At 30.8% G+C, this 18,774-nt stretch overlaps 2 protein-coding genes across 2 annotated transcripts; both read left to right on the top strand.

Annotated features, from left to right (window-relative positions):
- Window positions 1-15,461: 15,461 nt before the first annotated feature.
- Window positions 15,462-16,131, top strand: LOC131642989 (uncharacterized). Its single transcript, XM_058913136.1, has 2 exons — window positions 15,462-15,813; window positions 15,914-16,131. The coding sequence occupies exons 1-2, from the start codon at window positions 15,462-15,464 to the stop codon at window positions 16,129-16,131; spliced, it is 570 nt and encodes a 189-aa protein (XP_058769119.1).
- An 893-nt stretch (window positions 16,132-17,024) lies between these two features.
- On the top strand, window positions 17,025-18,551 carry LOC131642988 (uncharacterized). The gene has a single exon (XM_058913134.1). The coding sequence runs from the start codon at window positions 17,025-17,027 to the stop codon at window positions 18,549-18,551; it is 1,527 nt and encodes a 508-aa protein (XP_058769117.1).
- Window positions 18,552-18,774: the final 223 nt, after the last annotated feature.

The raw sequence follows: 18,774 nt of genomic DNA, 5'->3' as shown, positions 1-18,774 counted from the left end.
GTTACGAAATAAGGAAATTCCTCTTGTTAAGGTTCAGTGGGATGCGACGCATCCGGGTGATGCTATGTGGGAGCTTGAATCGGAAATGCGGAATGTTTACCCTCATCTATTCAGGTAATTCTTAAATTCGAGGACGAATTTCTATTTAAGGGGGGGAGGATGTAATACCCCGTATTAAATTAAATGCTCTAATGTTATTAGCTGACACCGAGGTTTTATTAATTGGAACATTAGAGATACTTTTGGACACTTAAGTTATAAGTGCTAACTTAAGGTTATGTTGCTTATATTCTTTTCCTTTCTATTTCCTTCCTCACAATTGCAACAACACAAGAATTTAGAGAGATAAAGTAGAGAGAAGGAAGAGAAGAGGAAGAAAAGAGCTTGTGAAGAGGAAAGCATGGATCTTCATCATTTCTCCGCCGAATCGACTCATCTTCGACATCAACGACTCATAATCGAGGTGGGTTCTAGTTAGAAACTTATAACTTTGATTGTGGATGAGAAATCATAAGTTTTGATTTAGGGATTGTATAGAGGAAATCTAGGTTTTGGATCGAATTCATCTATGATTATGAATAAGTGTTTACAATCCATAAATATATCATCTATAGGTTGTATTTATGCCTTATTATGATCTGGAACAGGTGTGAAAGGATTTAGATGGTTTTTGAACCATGGATCTGTGTATGAGGCAGAGCTGAGAACTGAGTTCTCGCGCGCTTCGCGGCGCGAACGGGGCTGCGCGGCGCGAACTATGCAGGTTTTAGGGGTTCTGCTTCTGCCTTCAGCACGCGGCGCGTACTGGGTGTCGCGGCGCGAACAGTTGGAAATCTTTAGTGGTTTGCTTCTGCCATAGGGTTCGCGGCGCGACCTAGTTGTTGCGCGGCGCGAACTGAAGCTTCCTTAACCAATTTTTCTTAACTTCATGGAAATTGTTTCAAGCATAACTTTTGAACCATAACTCTGTTTTATTCACCGTTCGAAGTGATAGGAAGCTAGAAGCGTGTACTTTCTAGTAGTATAGGTTTTGGGAACAAAGGGAGAATTATTTAATCGAGAATCGGGAAATTGCTTGAGTACTTGGGTTGGTTTTCGTTCGAATTCTTGAGGACGTTATGCTTTTAGTATGATGCTTGTGTACTCTATATTTGTTACTGAGTTCTATTGCAGGTGGATTAGTATACCTTGTTATAAATGTTTATATCAAGAGGGTTGAATAACTTCATTGTTATGTGAATAAAGGATAAGTGAGGAAACTAGGAATTGTTAGGTTTGTAGCTTAACAAAGAAAACCTAGGATGAGACATTATATGGAACATACGTGTTTTGAATCTTATGAGGAAAGGCTAACAGGCCTAGTGATTTGCGTGAGCGGTCACCAAAGTATGAAAGGCTAACAGGCCTAGTGGTTTGCGGAAGCGATCACCATTGTTGATGTATTAATCGGGACCGTAGTTTTTCTTTATTCTTTATTTTTCCTTTGAATGCTAACAGGCATTCACCGTGCAGAAAGGCACATAATCTTGGCAGGTTTGATTCCCGCTTTTGTGTACGAATGGAACCTACGGGTAGAGACTTGTGATGGTGTACGGGCCATGTGAAGTGACGATTCATGGGGAAAGGCTCATGAGTCCGAATCCATTTCGTATGTCAAGATTTTTTCCAAAGGATTCATGACTCGTGCCACCTCCTAGACGTAGAAGGGGACGGGAATATGGGGATGCCTTGGTATTGGTTTCCGATTAATAATCTTGTGTTGAGTTGTTGAACTCTAAGTATGATTCCATATAATGTTAGTATGAGAGCTCAAGGTCTAGTTCCTTTTATGACTTGAGACTTATAGGTTAGAACCTTGTAAAGCCGAGAGGATCCATAGGATAGGGAACTCACTGGGATTTTATATCTCACCCCATTATATATTGATTTCAGGTGCTACAGGTTCCGCAAAGGGTAAGGAGAAAGAAGTTTGATTTCCTTATTCTTATGCCTCTTTTGGATATGGCGAGCTTCCGTTGTGGATTACTTTTTGTGATCATTGTTGATCTAGTTCTTAGTATTTTTATTTTGAACATCTTGTATGTATTATGCCATTGTGTAGAACTTTTGTATTAGGGCATTAATATGTATAATGTGTTGACTAGGAACTTATTGGTATTTCAGTACCATATACTTGGATTCATGTATATTTATATGATTTGATGCATGTATTTATATATGGGTGTTACACCAATGGTATAATTGTCAAATACCTAATGATACTCAATTATTGATTCATAAGATTAGTAAGATGGTATAATTTATAGTTTAGTCAAAAATATATGGGAAATTCTTATTATTCCTATAGCTCATTTTATATTCACGTGTTTACACTGGTGAAAAGAATTTAAAATTTTTAAATTGAAGAAATAAACAAATTTTATATGATAAAATTTTCAAATATTATAGCGTGATAATAATAAGAATAACTTGAACCTGAGAGTAAAGTTTTAAAAAATTTACTAAGAGTAAAAAACATATAAGAAGAAAAAACAAAAATAATGTCTATTATCAAAATAATATTTAAATTATTAATTTCATATATACTATATTAATAGTTAATTAATTTTAAACAATTAAACATACAAAGATATCCCTCCAAATGGAGAAAATTTAAACAATGACCTTCAAATACCACTTATCTAAAAGAGATACACTAGTCTAATGTCTAGCATCTCTAAATCTCCCAAACTCTTAGGATTGCACATATTTAATAACAATATTAAAATATTATGAAGTCTCACACCCCCTCGACATTTTATGGTATACTATATTAGGATATGCAGTTAACTGTTACTACGGAGCATATAAATTAGTAACGATAATATAACATGAAATTAACAACAATTTCTCAAAACATCTAGATCACCCACTAGAGAAAAGATAGTCATAATACGAAAATTAGCCATGGTAAAGAAAGAGAGAATTATGAACAATTGAAAATATTTTAAATTCAACAAAGTTTTATTTGTTTTTAATTTTAAATAGTTTTAATAATCATTACATTGAATACATATTAAATGAACTTGAAAACCCTTAATGACGGTTAGTCTATCACTAGAATCAATCCACGCATTAAATTCGGTACTGTTTCTTTTCTTATTTTTTGTTTGCTATTTTCGAAATGATAATAGGACATATAAATAATGTTTCTTAACCTTGGGTTATTTTCTAACTAATTATAGGTCAAGATAGGATAAAGTAAAAAAAAATACATTAATAAATATTCAAAAGACATGATTCATATTTTAAGTTGTTGATAGTTTATTTGTACATATTATTGAACAAAAATAGCAGCTGTCTTCTTTTCTTAAATTTTAAAAACAATAATGAAAAGAGTAAATATGTTAAACTAAAAGTACTGTTTAACTAATATTTTTTTAGTTAGAAAAAAATATGAAAAAAGAAATGTAATATATATATATATATATATATATATATATATATATATATATATATATATATAATGTTAAAAAAATCACATTGAATTAATAAGTATTTTTTCATTAAAAAAATAAAGAGATATCCCCTTGTATATGTTTAATTTTAGAGTTTTATTTGAGACCAATGGTATAATTGTCAAATACCTAATGATACTCAATTATTGATTCATAAGATTAGTAAGATGATATAATTTATAGTTTAGTCAAAAATATATGGGAAATTCTTATTATTCCTATAGCTCATTTTATATTCACGTGTTTACACTGGTGAAAAGAATTTAAAATTTTTAAATTGAAGAAATAAACAAATTTTATATGATAAAATTTTCAAATATTATAGCGTGATAATAATAAGAATAACTTGAACCTGAGAGTAAAGTTTTAAAAAATTTACTAAGAGTAAAAAACATATAAGAAGAAAAAACAAAAATAATATCTATTATCAAAATAATATTTAAATTATTAATTTCATATATACTATATTAATAGTTAATTAATTTTAAACAATTAAACATACAAAGATATCCCTCCAAATGGAGAAAATTTAAACAATGACCTTCAAATACCACTTATCTAAAAGAGATACACTAGTCTAATGTCTAGCATCTCTAAATCTCCAAAACTCTTAGGATTGCACATATTTAATAACAATATTAAAATATTATGAAGTCTCACACCCCCTCGACATTTTATGGTATACTATATTAGGATATGCAGTTAACTGTTACTACGGAGCATATAAATTAGTAACGATAATATAACATGAAATTAACAACAATTTCTCAAAACATCTAGATCACCCACTAGAGAAAAGAAAGTCATAATACGAAAATTAGCCATGGTAAAGAAAGAGAGAATTATGAACAATTGAAAATATTTTAAATTCAACAAAGTTTTATTTGTTTTTAATTTTAAATAGTTTTAATAATCATTACATTGAATACATATTAAATGAACTTGAAAACCCTTAATGACGGTTAGTCTATCACTAGAATCAATCCACGCATTAAATTCGGTACTGTTTCTTTTCTTAATTTTTGTTTGCTATTTTCGAAATGATAATAGGACATATAAATAATGTTTCTTAACCTTGGGTTATTTTCTAACTAATTATAGGTCAAGATAGGATAAAGTAAAAAAAAATACATTAATAAATATTCAAAAGACATGATTCATATTTTAAGTTGTTGATAGTTTATTTGTACATATTATTGAACAAAAATAGCAGCTGTCTTCTTTTCTTAAATTTTAAAAACAATAATGAAAAGAGTAAATATGTTAAACTAAAAGTACTGTTTAACTAATATTTTTTTAGTTAGAAAAAAATATGAAAAAAGAAATGTAATATATATATATATATATATATATATATATATATATATATATATATATATATATATATATATAATGTTAAAAAAATCACATTGAATTAATAAGTATTTTTTCATTAAAAAAATAAAGAGATATCCCCTTATATATGTTTAATTTTAGAGTTTTATTTGAGACCAATGGTATAATTGTCAAATACCTAATGATACTCAATTATTGATTCATAAGATTAGTAAGATGATATAATTTATAGTTTAGTCAAAAATATATGGGAAATTCTTATTATTCCTATAGCTCATTTTATATTCACGTGTTTACACTGGTGAAAAGAATTTAAAATTTTTAAATTGAAGAAATGAACAAATTTTATATGATAAAATTTTCAAATATTATAGCGTGATAATAATAAGAATAACTTGAACCTGAGAGTAAAGTTTTAAAAAATTTACTAAGAGTAAAAAACATATAAGAAGAAAAAACAAAAATAATATCTATTATCAAAATAATATTTAAATTATTAATTTCATATATACTATATTAATAGTTAATTAATTTTAAACAATTAAACATACAAAGATATCCCTCCAAATGGAGAAAATTTAAACAATGACCTTCAAATACCACTTATCTAAAAGAGATATACTAGTCTAATGTGTAGCATCTCTAAATCTCCCAAACTCTTAGGATTGCACATATTTAATAACAATATTAAAATATTATGAAGTCTCACACCCCCTCGACATTTTATGGTATACTATATTAGGATATGCAGATAACTGTTACTACGGAGCATATAAATTAGTAACGATAATATAACATGAAATTAACAACAATTTCTCAAAACATCTAGATCACCCACTAGAGAAAAGAAAGTCATAATACGAAAATTAGCCATGGTAAAGAAAGAGAGAATTATGAACAATTGAAAATATTTTAAATTCAACAAAGTTTTATTTGTTTTTAATTTTAAATAGTTTTAATAATCATTACATTGAATACATATTAAATGAACTTGAAAACCCTTAATGACGGTTAGTCTATCACTAGAATCAATCCACGCATTAAATTCGGTACTGTTTCTTTTCTTTTTTTTTTTTTTTGCTATTTTCGAAATGATAATAGGACATATAAATAATGATTCTTAACCTTGGGTTATTTTCTAACTAATTATAGGCCAAGATAGGATAAAGTAAAAAAAAATACATTAATAAATATTCAAAATACATGATTCATATTTTATGTTGTTGATAGTTTATTTTTACATATTATTGAACAAAAATAACAGCTGTCTTCTTTTCTTAAATTTTAAAAACAATAATGAAAAGAGTAAATATGTTAAACTCAAAGTAATGTTTAACTAATATTTTTTTAGTTAGAAAAAAATATGAAAAAAGAAATGTAATATATATATATATATATATATATATAATGTTAAAAAAATCACATTGAATTAATAAGTATTTTTTCATTAAAAAAATAAAGAGATATCCCCTTGTATATGTTTAATTTTAGACATTTATTTGAGACCAATGCTATAATTGTCAAATACCTAATGATACTCAATTATTGATTCATAAGATTAGTAAGATGGTATAATTTATAGTTTTGTCCAAAATATATGGGAAATTCTTATTATTCCTATAGCTCATTTTATATTCACGTGTTTACACTGGTGAAAAGAATTTAAAATTTTTAAATTGAAGAAATAAACAAATTTTATATGATAAAATTTTCAAATATTATAACGTGATAATAATAAGAATAACTTGAACCTGAGAGTAAAGTTTTAAAAAATTTACTAAGAGTAAAAAACATATAAGAAGAAAAAACAAAAATAATGTCTATTATCAAAATAATATTTAAATTATTAATTTCATATATACTATATTAACAGTTAATTAATTTTAAACAATTAAGCATACAAAGACATCCCTCCAAATGGAGAAAATTTAAACAATGACCTTCAAATACCACTTATCTAAAAGAGATACACTAGTCTAATGTGTAGCATCTCTAAATCTCCCAAACTCTTAGGATTGCACATATTTAATAACAATATTAAAATATTATGAAGTCTCACACCCCCTCGACATTTTATGGTATACTATATTAGGATATGCAGTTAACTGTTACTACGGAGCATATAAATTAGTAACGATAATATAACATGAAATTAACAACAATTTCTCAAAACATCTAGATCACCCACTAGAGAAAAGAAAGTCATAATACCAAAATTAGCCATGGTAAAGAAAGAGAGAATTATGAACAATTGAAAATATTTTAAATTCAACAAAGTTTTATTTGTTTTTAATTTTAAATAGTTTTAATAATCATTACATTGAATACATATTAAATGAACTTGAAAACCCTTAATGACGGTTAGTCTATCACTAGAATCAATCCACGCATTAAATTCGGTACTGTTTCTTTTCTTATTTTTTTGTTTGCTATTTTCGAAATGATAATAGGACATATAAATAATGTTTCTTAACCTTGGGTTATTTTCTAACTAATTATAGGTTAAGATAGGATAAAGTAAAAAAAAAATACATTAATAAATATTCAAAAGACATGATTCATATTTTAAGTTGTTGATAGTTTATTTTTACATATTATTGAACAAAAATAACAGCTGTCTTCTTTTCTTAAATTTTAAAAACAATAATGAAAAGAGTAAATATGTTAAACTAAAAGTAATGTTTAACTAATATTTTTTTAGTTAGAAAAAAATATGAAAAAAGAAATGTAATATATATATATATATATATATATATATATATATATATATATATATATATATATATATATATATGTGTGTGTGATAAAATTTTAAAATATTATAGGATGATAATAATAAGAAAAAAAATGAACTTGAGAATAAAGTTTTATAAAAATTTAATTAAGAGTAAAAAACATATAAGAAGCTAAAACAAAAATAAGGTTTTATTATCAAAATAATATTTAAATTATCAATTTCATATATACTATATTAATAGCTAATTAATTTTATACTATTATCAATACACAACAAAAAAAAAGGCTTAAAAAATCATTTACTATTTGTGATTAGAAAGACAAATTATAGAAGACTTTGTGTTGGATTATTTTTTCCAAAATTTTATTATTATTATTATAAATAATATATAAAATAATACTGGGAGAACACATATATATATATATATATATATATATATATATATATATATATATATATATATATATATATATATATATATATATATATATATATATATATATAATATTATTGTTTGTAAGATATAAATAATATTTGTCAAAAAAAAGAAGATATAAATAATACATAACAGGGTTAAAGGTGTGTACTTTTATAATGAATGAAACGTGATAACATGCTACAGAGTTTCATAACTCATCTATTAAGGCGAACAAGTCATGTTTATTTGATTCATGTTATCCTTATGATTTGTTCTCTAGTCATGAGTTTACATATGTCGCAACCAAAAAACCATGAGTTTACAACGATGCCAACAGTTTAATTTTGTTACGAGTTTGAAAAATGAAATAAATTAAGGATAAATTATTATTTGAGCTTTTAAAGTTGGGAGAAGTATTTACTATAGTTTTTCGAATATCATAATTACACATAAATTGAAAAATTGAAGAAAAAAAATGATGTTTATATCTTAATTTTCAGTACCATAATGTTTAAACTTTAAAGTGGTGGTTTATATTGACCGCACACAAATCAAATGGTCATAATACACATTTTATAGTTTTTTATATCATAAGGTAGCTTAATTTTAATTGATTTCTATTGTAAAAGTAAATTATGGAGGTTAAAATGTTATAATTTACATATTTTTTACAACAATAAAAAATTAAGGGTAAACACTCCAGTAACCTTGAGTTTAGTTGGGTATCGGTACCCTCGTCCAATCAAATAGTAGAATTCAATGCTATATCACTTAACCATTTTTAAGGACGCTACTGTTGAGATAGTGGAAGACGGGGGCAAGCACCCTTGGTTAAAAAGAAATACAAGGCAGACTAAATGATAATAACATGCGAAGAAAAAAGCATTAAAAAAAGAACAAAGACATCAAAATTAATCATAGTACTATGTTCACATTACAAAAATAAAGCATCACATATCTAAATCTCAAATATATATTAAAATAAAGAGAGAAAGCTTTTATACCCAATGACTGATGTTCACTCAATAATGCAATGACATACAAAAAGCTACAATAGCAAAGGCACACGTGGACAAGAAAAGAAAATACAATTTCAACCTACAAAAGTTCAGAATCAAAAGAAAAACCGTTACAAACATCATCATTAGCAAAATGGTTGCAACAAGTTAATGTGATAACTCTCAAGGTTGATTGAAGAAGCAACCCACATATAGCACGTTGAAAAAGACAAGCTTAATCAAGGAAACACGCTACCAACTATCATTATCACGTTAAGGATAAGATTCTGCCAAGAACAACACTTGTCATTCATGATTCAATCGAGACAAACCATTCAAAGCATATTCAAACAAATCTCAATTGCTAGATTCCAACGGTAACTGATCAAGCTATATATATAGATCAAATTTCAAACTTGAATGTGTGTTCATTGTACACTAAAATGCATTGAGTATGCATCCAAATTGTGTATCCATGGTGCAACTATAGAGTGCAGCAAAAGAGAAATCTTGAGAGAAAATATGTAGAGAGAAGCAGAACATGAAAGTATAAATGAAGAAATGTGAGATCATGCTTCAGAAGTTACATCAAGAGGCAACATACACAAAGTGTGTGGTGAATCAATTGTGTTGAAACACACATCAGAAGCTTATGTGAAGAAATCATAGAAGAGTGAAAAACAAATTTCTGCAGTCAAGCAGTATTCTCCATTGGAGTCATCAGAAGTTCACTAATACTTGACCAGTTCATACATTGCTCACATTGAATGATTAGAGAAACTGAATACACTGAGTCATTGCTCGAGAGTGTTTCAAGTTTGCTTATGATCATTAAATGTGTTATCAGCTAAAACAGGCTTCATGATTAGTATTCAAGAAGAAGAGGAACATTAGAAGAAGCAATTCAAAACGAAGATGTTGCTCTAAATCTGCTTTCAGAAGATGAAAATCAAATCAGAAGCAATCCACAATAGAGCCATTGCTCTAAATCAGCTTAAGAATATTTGAAGATAAAGATCAACATGAAGAAGCACTTAACATTCAGAGCTGAAGCTCATATTCTGCTTATCAACATACATGCAAAGATCTCATTCAGAAGACATATCCGAGAAGAATACAAGATGTTTTAAGTCTTGTGATTAAATGTAAAACACATAGAGTTATTGCTCGTAGTGAGTTATTTCTTAGGAGACTTCTGATAGAATATTTAGGGACCAGAAGTGACTTCTAGTCAGTGTGTCGTAAGCATATGTACTTAAGATTAGGAGAAATGTGCTTATCTAAGAAGCACACTTGTAATCTCCAAAAGATTGATGAATGTTATATCCTGATGGGATCACTGAACGATTCATCATCTATTGTTAGTCACGATCATTTGGCTTGTGCGGGGTTAGTCACAACAGGTTGGTTGTGCAAGGGTTAATCACAACAGTTGGTTGTGCAGGAGTCAATGGATGTTATATCTGTGGATCAGATCACTGAACAGTCCATTGCAGTTAGTCACGAGCAGTTGGCTTGTGCAGGGTTACTAGATTGAAGAACGTTATATCTCACTGAATGGTTCAGTCATCTAGGGGTTAGTCACTCGTGGGTAGCTTGTGCAGGGTTAGTCACAATAGTTGGTTGTGCAGGTTGTTTGTCACGGCGGATGATCGTGCAGGTGTAATCAAGTTTGGTTATAATGGATTAAAACCTCTATTGAGAGGAAAATCACTTGAGGGGGGTGGACTGGAGGTAGCCTTATTCAGAAGGTGAACTAGGATAAAAATGAACGTGCCTTTTAGTTTCTGTAAAATTCATTTTGCTCAGGACATTCACGCAGAATGTCTTCATAATTGTACTGAGACAAGTCAGAAGTTCTGTTGATATAAAGAAGTTAAAATGAATATCTCATTGGTTATGCAACTCCATTCCAAGCATGCTTCCGCAACATTAAAGCATATCCAGAAGATGAGATACTAAGAGAAAGAAAAGAATTTAAAGAAAGAGAATTTTAATTTGATAAAGAACACAATTCAATCCCCCCATTTTCTTGTGTTTTTCTCCACCTTCAATAATCCAAAAAATCTAAAACCCATATGTAGAGTCTGGGCTGAATTTTTCATGACAACTATTATGCCTCGAGGAACCTGCTAGAATGTCTTATCCTCCCGAGATAAAAACCTTGCTTGATGTCTCTATATAGGTCACAAAATAAACCTACCAGCTATCATCTTTATTCATCTAAAGGAAGAAGAAAACTTGAATATTGACATTCTGGAATTATAACATGTTCTGATATAATCTAAAATATTCTGACTTAACACAAATGAAACCAAAAACTAAATACATTTCTAACTTGTGTACCAGAAGTGTTTGCCTTAAGATCTGAAACTTAAAGGAATACTTGTTATAGAACTTCTAAGAAGATGCATGCATACATAGCTAAACATCTGTCAATCTTCTAAAGAAAAAAACTGAATAAATTATTTCAGTGGGAGCTAAAAACCCAAAATTGATTCATAGGGTTATCTAATTCAGGGGGAGACTATACATCTCATGGGTAGAAAATTATTCCTAAGTCTGATTAATCTCATTCAACCCTCTTAAAAGCTTTTTGATTATAACAAAAATAGGGAGAAAGAGTAATATATTTTGAAGAATAAGTTGTTGAAAAATAAGTTGCTTGATTGAACATATAAAAAGGGAATGAAATATACTTGCTTAATTATTATCACCTCATAAAATTGTTCCATCAAAATACATGGTTTTAACATCATCAAAAAGGGGGAGATTGTTAGAACAAGATTGAGAATCTATGTTCAGAATATGGTTTTGATGATAACAAGCATATATTTTGTGAGTAACAATTTTAATACTAATGATTTCATTGAGTGTGCAAATACTATGTTATAAAGCCTTATACAAAAACATCAGAAAGACACAGCATCAGAAGTTTTTGTACAAAGAGCAAGAATTCAACAAGACAAGCTTCAAGGATTCAAACAGATATATCAATATGCGTGAAGATCCGTTACAACAAGAATATCACATAAATATAAGATCAAAAGTTCTGATAGAGTAACACAGTGACATACAAAAAGCTACAACAACAAAGGCACACGTGGACAAGAAAAGAAAATACAATTTCAGCCTATAAAAGTTCAGAATCAAAAGAAAAACCGTTACAAACATCATCATTAGTAAAATGGTTGTAACAAGTTAATGGAATAACTCCCAAGGTTGATTGAAGAAGCAACCCACATGAAGCGCGTTGAAAAAGACAAGCTTAATCAAGGAAACACGCTACCAATTGTCATCATCACGCTAAGGATAAGATTCTGCCAAGAACAACACTTGTCATTCATGATTCAATCGAGACAAAGCATTCAAAGCATATTCAAACAAATCTCAACGGCTAGATTCCAACGGTAACTCATCAAGATATATATATATATATATATATATATATATATATATATATATATATATATATATATAAATATATATATATATATAGATCAAACTTCAAACTTGAATGTGTGTCCATTGTACACCAAAATGCATTGAGTGTGCATCCAAAGTGTGTATCCATGGTGCAACTACAGAGTGCAGCAAAAGAGAAATCTTAAGAGAAAATCTGTAGAGAGAAACTGAGCATGAAAGTATAAATTAAGAAATGTGAGATCATGCTTCAGAAGTTACATCAAGAGGGAACATACACAAAGTGTGTGATGAATCAATTGTGTTGAAACACACATCAGACGCTTATGTGAAGAAATCATAAAAGAGTGAAAAAGAAATTTCCGTGGTAAAGCAGTATTCTCCATTGGAGTCATCAGAAATTCACTAATACTTGATTAGTTTATACATTGCTCAGATTGAATGATTAGAGAAACTGAATACACTGAGTTGTTGCTCGAGAGTGTTTCATGTTTGCTTATGATCATTAAATGTGTTATCAGCTATAATAAGCTTCATGATCAATATTCAAGAACAAGAGGAACATTGGAGAAGCAATTCAAAACGGAGATGTTGCTCTAAATCTTCTTTCAGAAGATGAAGATCAAATCAGAAGAAATTAACAATAGAGCCATTGCTCTTATTCATCTTAAGAAGATTTGAAGATAAAGATCATCATGAAGAAGCACTTAACATTCAGAGCTGAAGCTCATATTCTGCTTATCAACATACATGCAAAGATCTCATTCAGAAGACACGTCCAAGAAGATTACAAGATGTTTTAAGTCTTGTGATTAAATGTAAAACACATAGAGTTGTTGCTCGTAGTGTGTTATTTCTTAGGAAAATTCTGATAGAATGTTTAGGCACCAGAAGTGACTTATAGTCAGTGTGCCGTAAGCATATGTACTTAAGAATAAGAGAAACATGCTTATCTAAGAAGCACACTTGTAATCTCCAGAAGATTAATGAACGTTATATCCTGATGGAATCACTGAACGGTTCATCATCTATGGTTAGTCACGAGCAGTTGTCTTGTGCGGGGTTAGTCACAACAGGTTGGTCGTGTAAGGGTCAATCACAGCAGTTGGTTGTGTAGGAGTCAATGGATGTTATATCGGTGGATCAGATAACTGAAAAGTCCATTGCAGTTAGTCACGAGCAGTTGGCTTGTGCAGGGTTACTAGATGGATGAACGTTATATCTCGCTGAGATCACTGAACGGTTCAGTCATCTAGGGGTTAGTCACTCGCGGGTAGCTTGTACATGGTTAGTCACAATAGTTGGTTGTGCAGGTTGTTAGTCACGACAGATGATCGTGCAGGTGTAATCAAGTTTGGTTATAGTGGATTAGGACCTCTGTTGAGAGGCAAATCACCTGAGGAGGGTGGACTGGAGGTAGCCTTATTCGGAAGGTGAACCAGGATAAAAATGAACGTACCTTTTACTTTATGTACAATTCATTTAGCTTGGAACATTCACGCAGAATGTCTTCCGATCTGTACTGAGATCAGTTAGAAGTTCGATGATATAAAGAAGTTAAAATGAATATCTCATTGGTTATGCAACTCCATTCCAAGCATGCTTCTGCGACATTAAAGCATATCTAGATGATGAGATACTAAGAGAAAGAAAATAATTTAAAGAAAGGGAATTTAATTTGATAAAGAACACAATTCAATCCCCCCTTTCTTGTGTTTTTTTTCACCTTCGGAGTTTCCATCCTTTGGATTAAGAAACCAAGCAAGTTCCGTATTTATAGTGGAGGGTGATGGTAAGCTTATATGTGCAAGAAAGATCCAGAATTATTGAATTCGTGTGAACTTGCAAAGTCGAAAAAGTGTGACCTCCAATCCATTCAAAAATTGTGATCTTGATATGTGGTAGAAATGCAAATGATATGGGAATCTTAGGATCAAAATTAGGGTATGACACTAATCATTCAACATATTCTCAAATATGTGTTTAGAAATCCATATGTAACAATTATTTAATAAAACCACTTAGAAGTTTTCCTACAAACAAAACCAACTTATCCTCCCTATTCAAGCTCAACATATTTTCAAGTTAATAAGCTCAACATATTTTTTTTAATATTCAATTGCGCATCGCGCATGCTATATTCTAATTATTTTAAGGGTTTAATGGATATGCATTGATAGTGTAAAAAAGTTTTACACTATCATACAATAGAAAACCAACAATTTACTATAGAAATCTTTGAATATGCATCTCTAAAGAGTATTTTAGAATTTTCAGAGATGTTTTACATCCTATATAATTGCACAAAGAAATATCCTAACAATTTTACTTTACTTAACCAAGAGGATGAATTCTTTCATTACATTCAGAGTATTGACCATTTTGTTTCCATTTTGTGTAACAACTAATGGGCATTGTAGCAATTATATTAGGCAGGGGGACATGATGATAATGGAAACTATCCGACAAAGATATGTTCATGAATGGGTCTCTAATGGAGCCTTCATGACATGTAGAAGCAAGAGTGGCCCACATAGATAAGGGTGCTACTTTCTCCACCCAAAATGAATTCAACATATTTGAAAGACAAAAAAACATGGATTTCAACAAGATCATTTTACGTACATTATGGATTTCTCTTCATGATGCTTGTTTTGATGTGTTTAGTGTAGTGCCATGTTATGGGTGGGTCATATATGTTTGTTACATGCATTCATCAATTTCAAGATTTTAAGTTAGTAATATAATGTTGATTGAAAGCAAATGAAGATTGCAACAAAATATTGCATTAAATCTTTCACTTAGTTCTATTATACTTTTCTCATTCCAACAATTCAGTTATCATGATGAAGGCAAATAAGCAACATTTCTATTCCAATTTAAGCATTTTTCTTCATATCATGTTGCTTCTTGTCATTTTCTCATTTGCCTTTTCAATTTCCAAATCCTTTCCTTTCATTCTCACAATTCCTATTGCTCTTCTATCTATTGTGTTTCTTGTCACCTTGAAAAAGAAAAAAGGTTCTAAAAATGAAAGTTTAGTTTTAAAAAAAATGCTCAAAGAGAAGTTGCAACCATCATTTGATGTTGGTGAAACTGAATTTAATCAACATGAGAAAATGCAACAAGATGATTTGCAATCAGAGTCTTCATTTCTATCATATAGTCAAAGATGTATTGCCTCAATAGTAGGTGAAACTTTCGAGATTGATTACAATGAATATCAAAATGTGAGTAGTTGTGATGGCTTAGATTCTGACACCGATGATGGAGACGGTGATTATGAGTATGAAAAAGATAATGACGATGAACGATTTAATAGAATTATCATAAATACAAATGGTAACATAGATAGTAAAGAGAGTAGTTTACTCTCATACACAACTTCGGTCTATTCTATATCAGGTACACAACATAACTCTAAATATATTTATTCGTATCTTTATATGTCTAATATGTTATGATTTATAAATTGTATCTATAATAATTATGTTCAATCTTTTAGATGAGGAGGAGGATGACGAGGATAGTCTAATTGAAATCCACCTTCAAAAAGGGAATTTTTCTAACTTAGCCGATGAATCTACGCAAAAAATTGAGTCCGAATTGTTGGATTTTCTTTCGGAATCCATTTTCATGCAACAAAATCTCATGGAGCTTTTATCAGAAACTAATGATATGAATGAGGATGAAAACTTAATTGAGATTGATATTTCCATGTGATCATTCAATAGTCAAGATTTCATAAGGAAATCAATGTGCTTTAAAGGATAGATCCTTATTTATAGGTTTTTTGTTAGGCATTATTTTTAATCTTGAAGTTTAGGAAGATTTTGTGCTTGCCTATTATGTTGACATTTTGATTCCAAAAGGCCTCGGTAGTTGTAAGATTATGTGTTCCATGCTTAGCATTTTTAAGTTTCTTCACATCAAAATTAAAACTATGAAGTGCAATATTATTGAAAAAAAGTAAAATATTTTTTTCACACGGGTGCAATTTAAACAAATATTTAATAAAATCAATTTCAAAGCACAATAAGAATAAAAAAATTAAATAAGAAAAAGTAAAACTACTTAAAAATTACATTAATTGAATTAGCTAAGTGATGGAAACACTAAACTGAAATTGTAGCAAAATTGAGAAAATTTGCTATCCGTCAATCTATCACTAAAAGTCATTTTTCTTTCTTCTTCTCTCTCAATCGTAACCATGTTGATGTAGGAAGGCTGGCCGCGCGTATTGAAGAAGAAATCGTGCGACGGAAAGCATTTTAATATTTAAGAATTTTCTTATTTTAATATTTCAGCAATTTCTTTTTTATTATTTGTTTTATTAAATTTCTGTTTTGGATTAAAAGCCCATAAGGCCCATTAGAATTTCTTTTATTTCCTGTATTTAAAGACCTTTGGCATGGCCATAAGGATTATCTATTTTATTATATAGAATCCAAAGTTTTCTTTATTCCTGGTGGACTCCAGAGCTTATCTATAGGGTTTGCGCTTGCAACCTTGTTTTCATTCAAGGTTTAGCGCTTGCTATTCCTTTGGGCGGCTTCCGACTGCGTCAGTTGGCATCAGAGCAGGTTTTCTCCTGTTCTTTTCGTAGCTTGACAACTATGGCGGATCAACCGGTGACCAAAGCAGATCTTGAGGGAATTACCACGGCTTTTACCGCGGCTCTAACTGCTTTGACTGAACAGATGGCGAATTTAGCAAATCAGGCGAACAACGCCAACAATAATAGGAATCGGCGAAGAGACAGGAGAGAGGAACCAATTAGGGTTCTACGGGGTGGAAACTGTGTCGAAGATTCGAGTTCTGATGAAGAAGAACCTCACGATGAAGAGGATAATCGTAGGAATCTACAGAACAACCATGACTATCGAGTGAAGGCTGATATTCCATTGTTCTACGGAACGATGGGAGTGGAGGAGTTTCTTGATTGGCAGATCGACGTCGACAGGTTCTTCGACGTTATGGGTGTCCCTGAGAACAAGCAAGTCAAGATGATTGCGATCAGGCTTAAAAGTACTGCAGCTGTCTGGTGGGATAAACTTGTTGTTCAAAGGCAGAGGCAAAGAAAGGGGCCAGTCAGAACTTGGCGAAGAATGAAACAATTGATGCTGGAGCGGTTTTTACCGGAAGATTATGAACAAATTCTTTATAAGATGTACATTGAGTGTGTTCAGGGCAAGAGAACCGTGACTGAATACACAGCTGAGTTCCTGAGGTTTTCTGAGCGCAATGAATTGGGAGAATCAGAGAATCAGAAAGTGGCTCGATACATCAGTGGCCTAAAGGGGTCCTTACAGGAGAAGATGGGTTTACAGACTGTATGGACTGTAGCTGAAGCATCCAGTTTAGCTTTGAAGGCGGAATTGATGGAGAAATCTCCTCGAAATTTCTCATCTATTAGAAGGTACTCACCCCAAAGTAACTTTGACTCAGCAGGTGACAAGGAAAAGAATGCAACATCCCGGGGTTCCAACCCTGGGAATAAGGGGGCTAGCAGCTCTAGCGGTGTGCAGCAAGGAAAAACACTGATTCAGAGGCAAAATAATCCATATGTTAGACCCTCGATAGACACTTGTTATCGTTGTAACGGGAGAGGCCACAAATCAAATGTTTGTCCAACAAGGAGAGTCGATGTTGTTATGGAAGAGAGGGAGGAAGATGAGGAAAGAGAAGATCTTACAGTTGAGAACGATGAATATGCCGATGTTGAATTTGCAAAAGAAGAATCTGATGAGAGGGTAAATTTTGTGTTGCAGCGAATGTTACTAGCATCCAAAGACGAAGGACAACGCAAGAATTTGTTTAAAACACATTGTTCTATCAAGAATAAAGTGTGTAATCTGATTGTGGATAATGGTAGCACAGAGAATCTGGTGTCGCAGAAATTGGTAGAATATTTAAAGTTGCCCACAGAACCCCATGAGAAGCCATACACTCTCGGTTGGGTAAGCAAGGGCTCCCAAGTTCGAGTAACACTAGCCGGCAAAGTTCCTATCTCCATCGAAAAATATTATAAAGAAGAGGTACTATGTGATGTTCTTGATATGGATGTTTGTCATATTTTATTTGGTAGACCTTGGCAGTTTGATAATGATATCACTTATCGAGGACGAGATAACGTGACATAAAATTGCTATGGCTCCTGTTTTACACTTTGATAAGAATCCAGGAGGAAAAAAGTCTAGTTTCTTGGTGATGATGAAGAGTGAAAAGGAGCTTGAGGAAGCTGTAAAAGAAACTGAATGTTTCTGTCCAGTGGTGATCAAAGGGTTGATGAATGCTGTGAAGAAGGAAACAACGATTCCAGAAGAAGTACTAGAGATCCTTGAGGATTTCAAGGAGTTGACTGCA

The sequence above is a fragment of the Vicia villosa genome, unplaced genomic scaffold (genome assembly GCF_029867415.1).
Source record: "Vicia villosa cultivar HV-30 ecotype Madison, WI unplaced genomic scaffold, Vvil1.0 ctg.006365F_1_1, whole genome shotgun sequence".
Taxonomy (NCBI): domain Eukaryota; kingdom Viridiplantae; phylum Streptophyta; class Magnoliopsida; order Fabales; family Fabaceae; genus Vicia; species Vicia villosa.
This window is presented reverse-complemented; position numbering and strand designations above follow the sequence as displayed.

Bases quoted from the DNA above. Each gene is read 5' to 3' on its own strand.
- LOC131642988 (XM_058913134.1), top strand. From the start codon at position 17,025: ATGGCGGATCAACCGGTGACCAAAGCAGATCTTGAGGGAATTACCACG.
- LOC131642989 (XM_058913136.1), top strand. From the start codon at position 15,462: ATGCTCAAAGAGAAGTTGCAACCATCATTTGATGTTGGTGAAACTGAA. The intron at 15,814-15,913 runs GTACACAACATA...TCAATCTTTTAG, and splicing joins TTCGGTCTATTCTATATCAG to ATGAGGAGGAGGATGACGAG.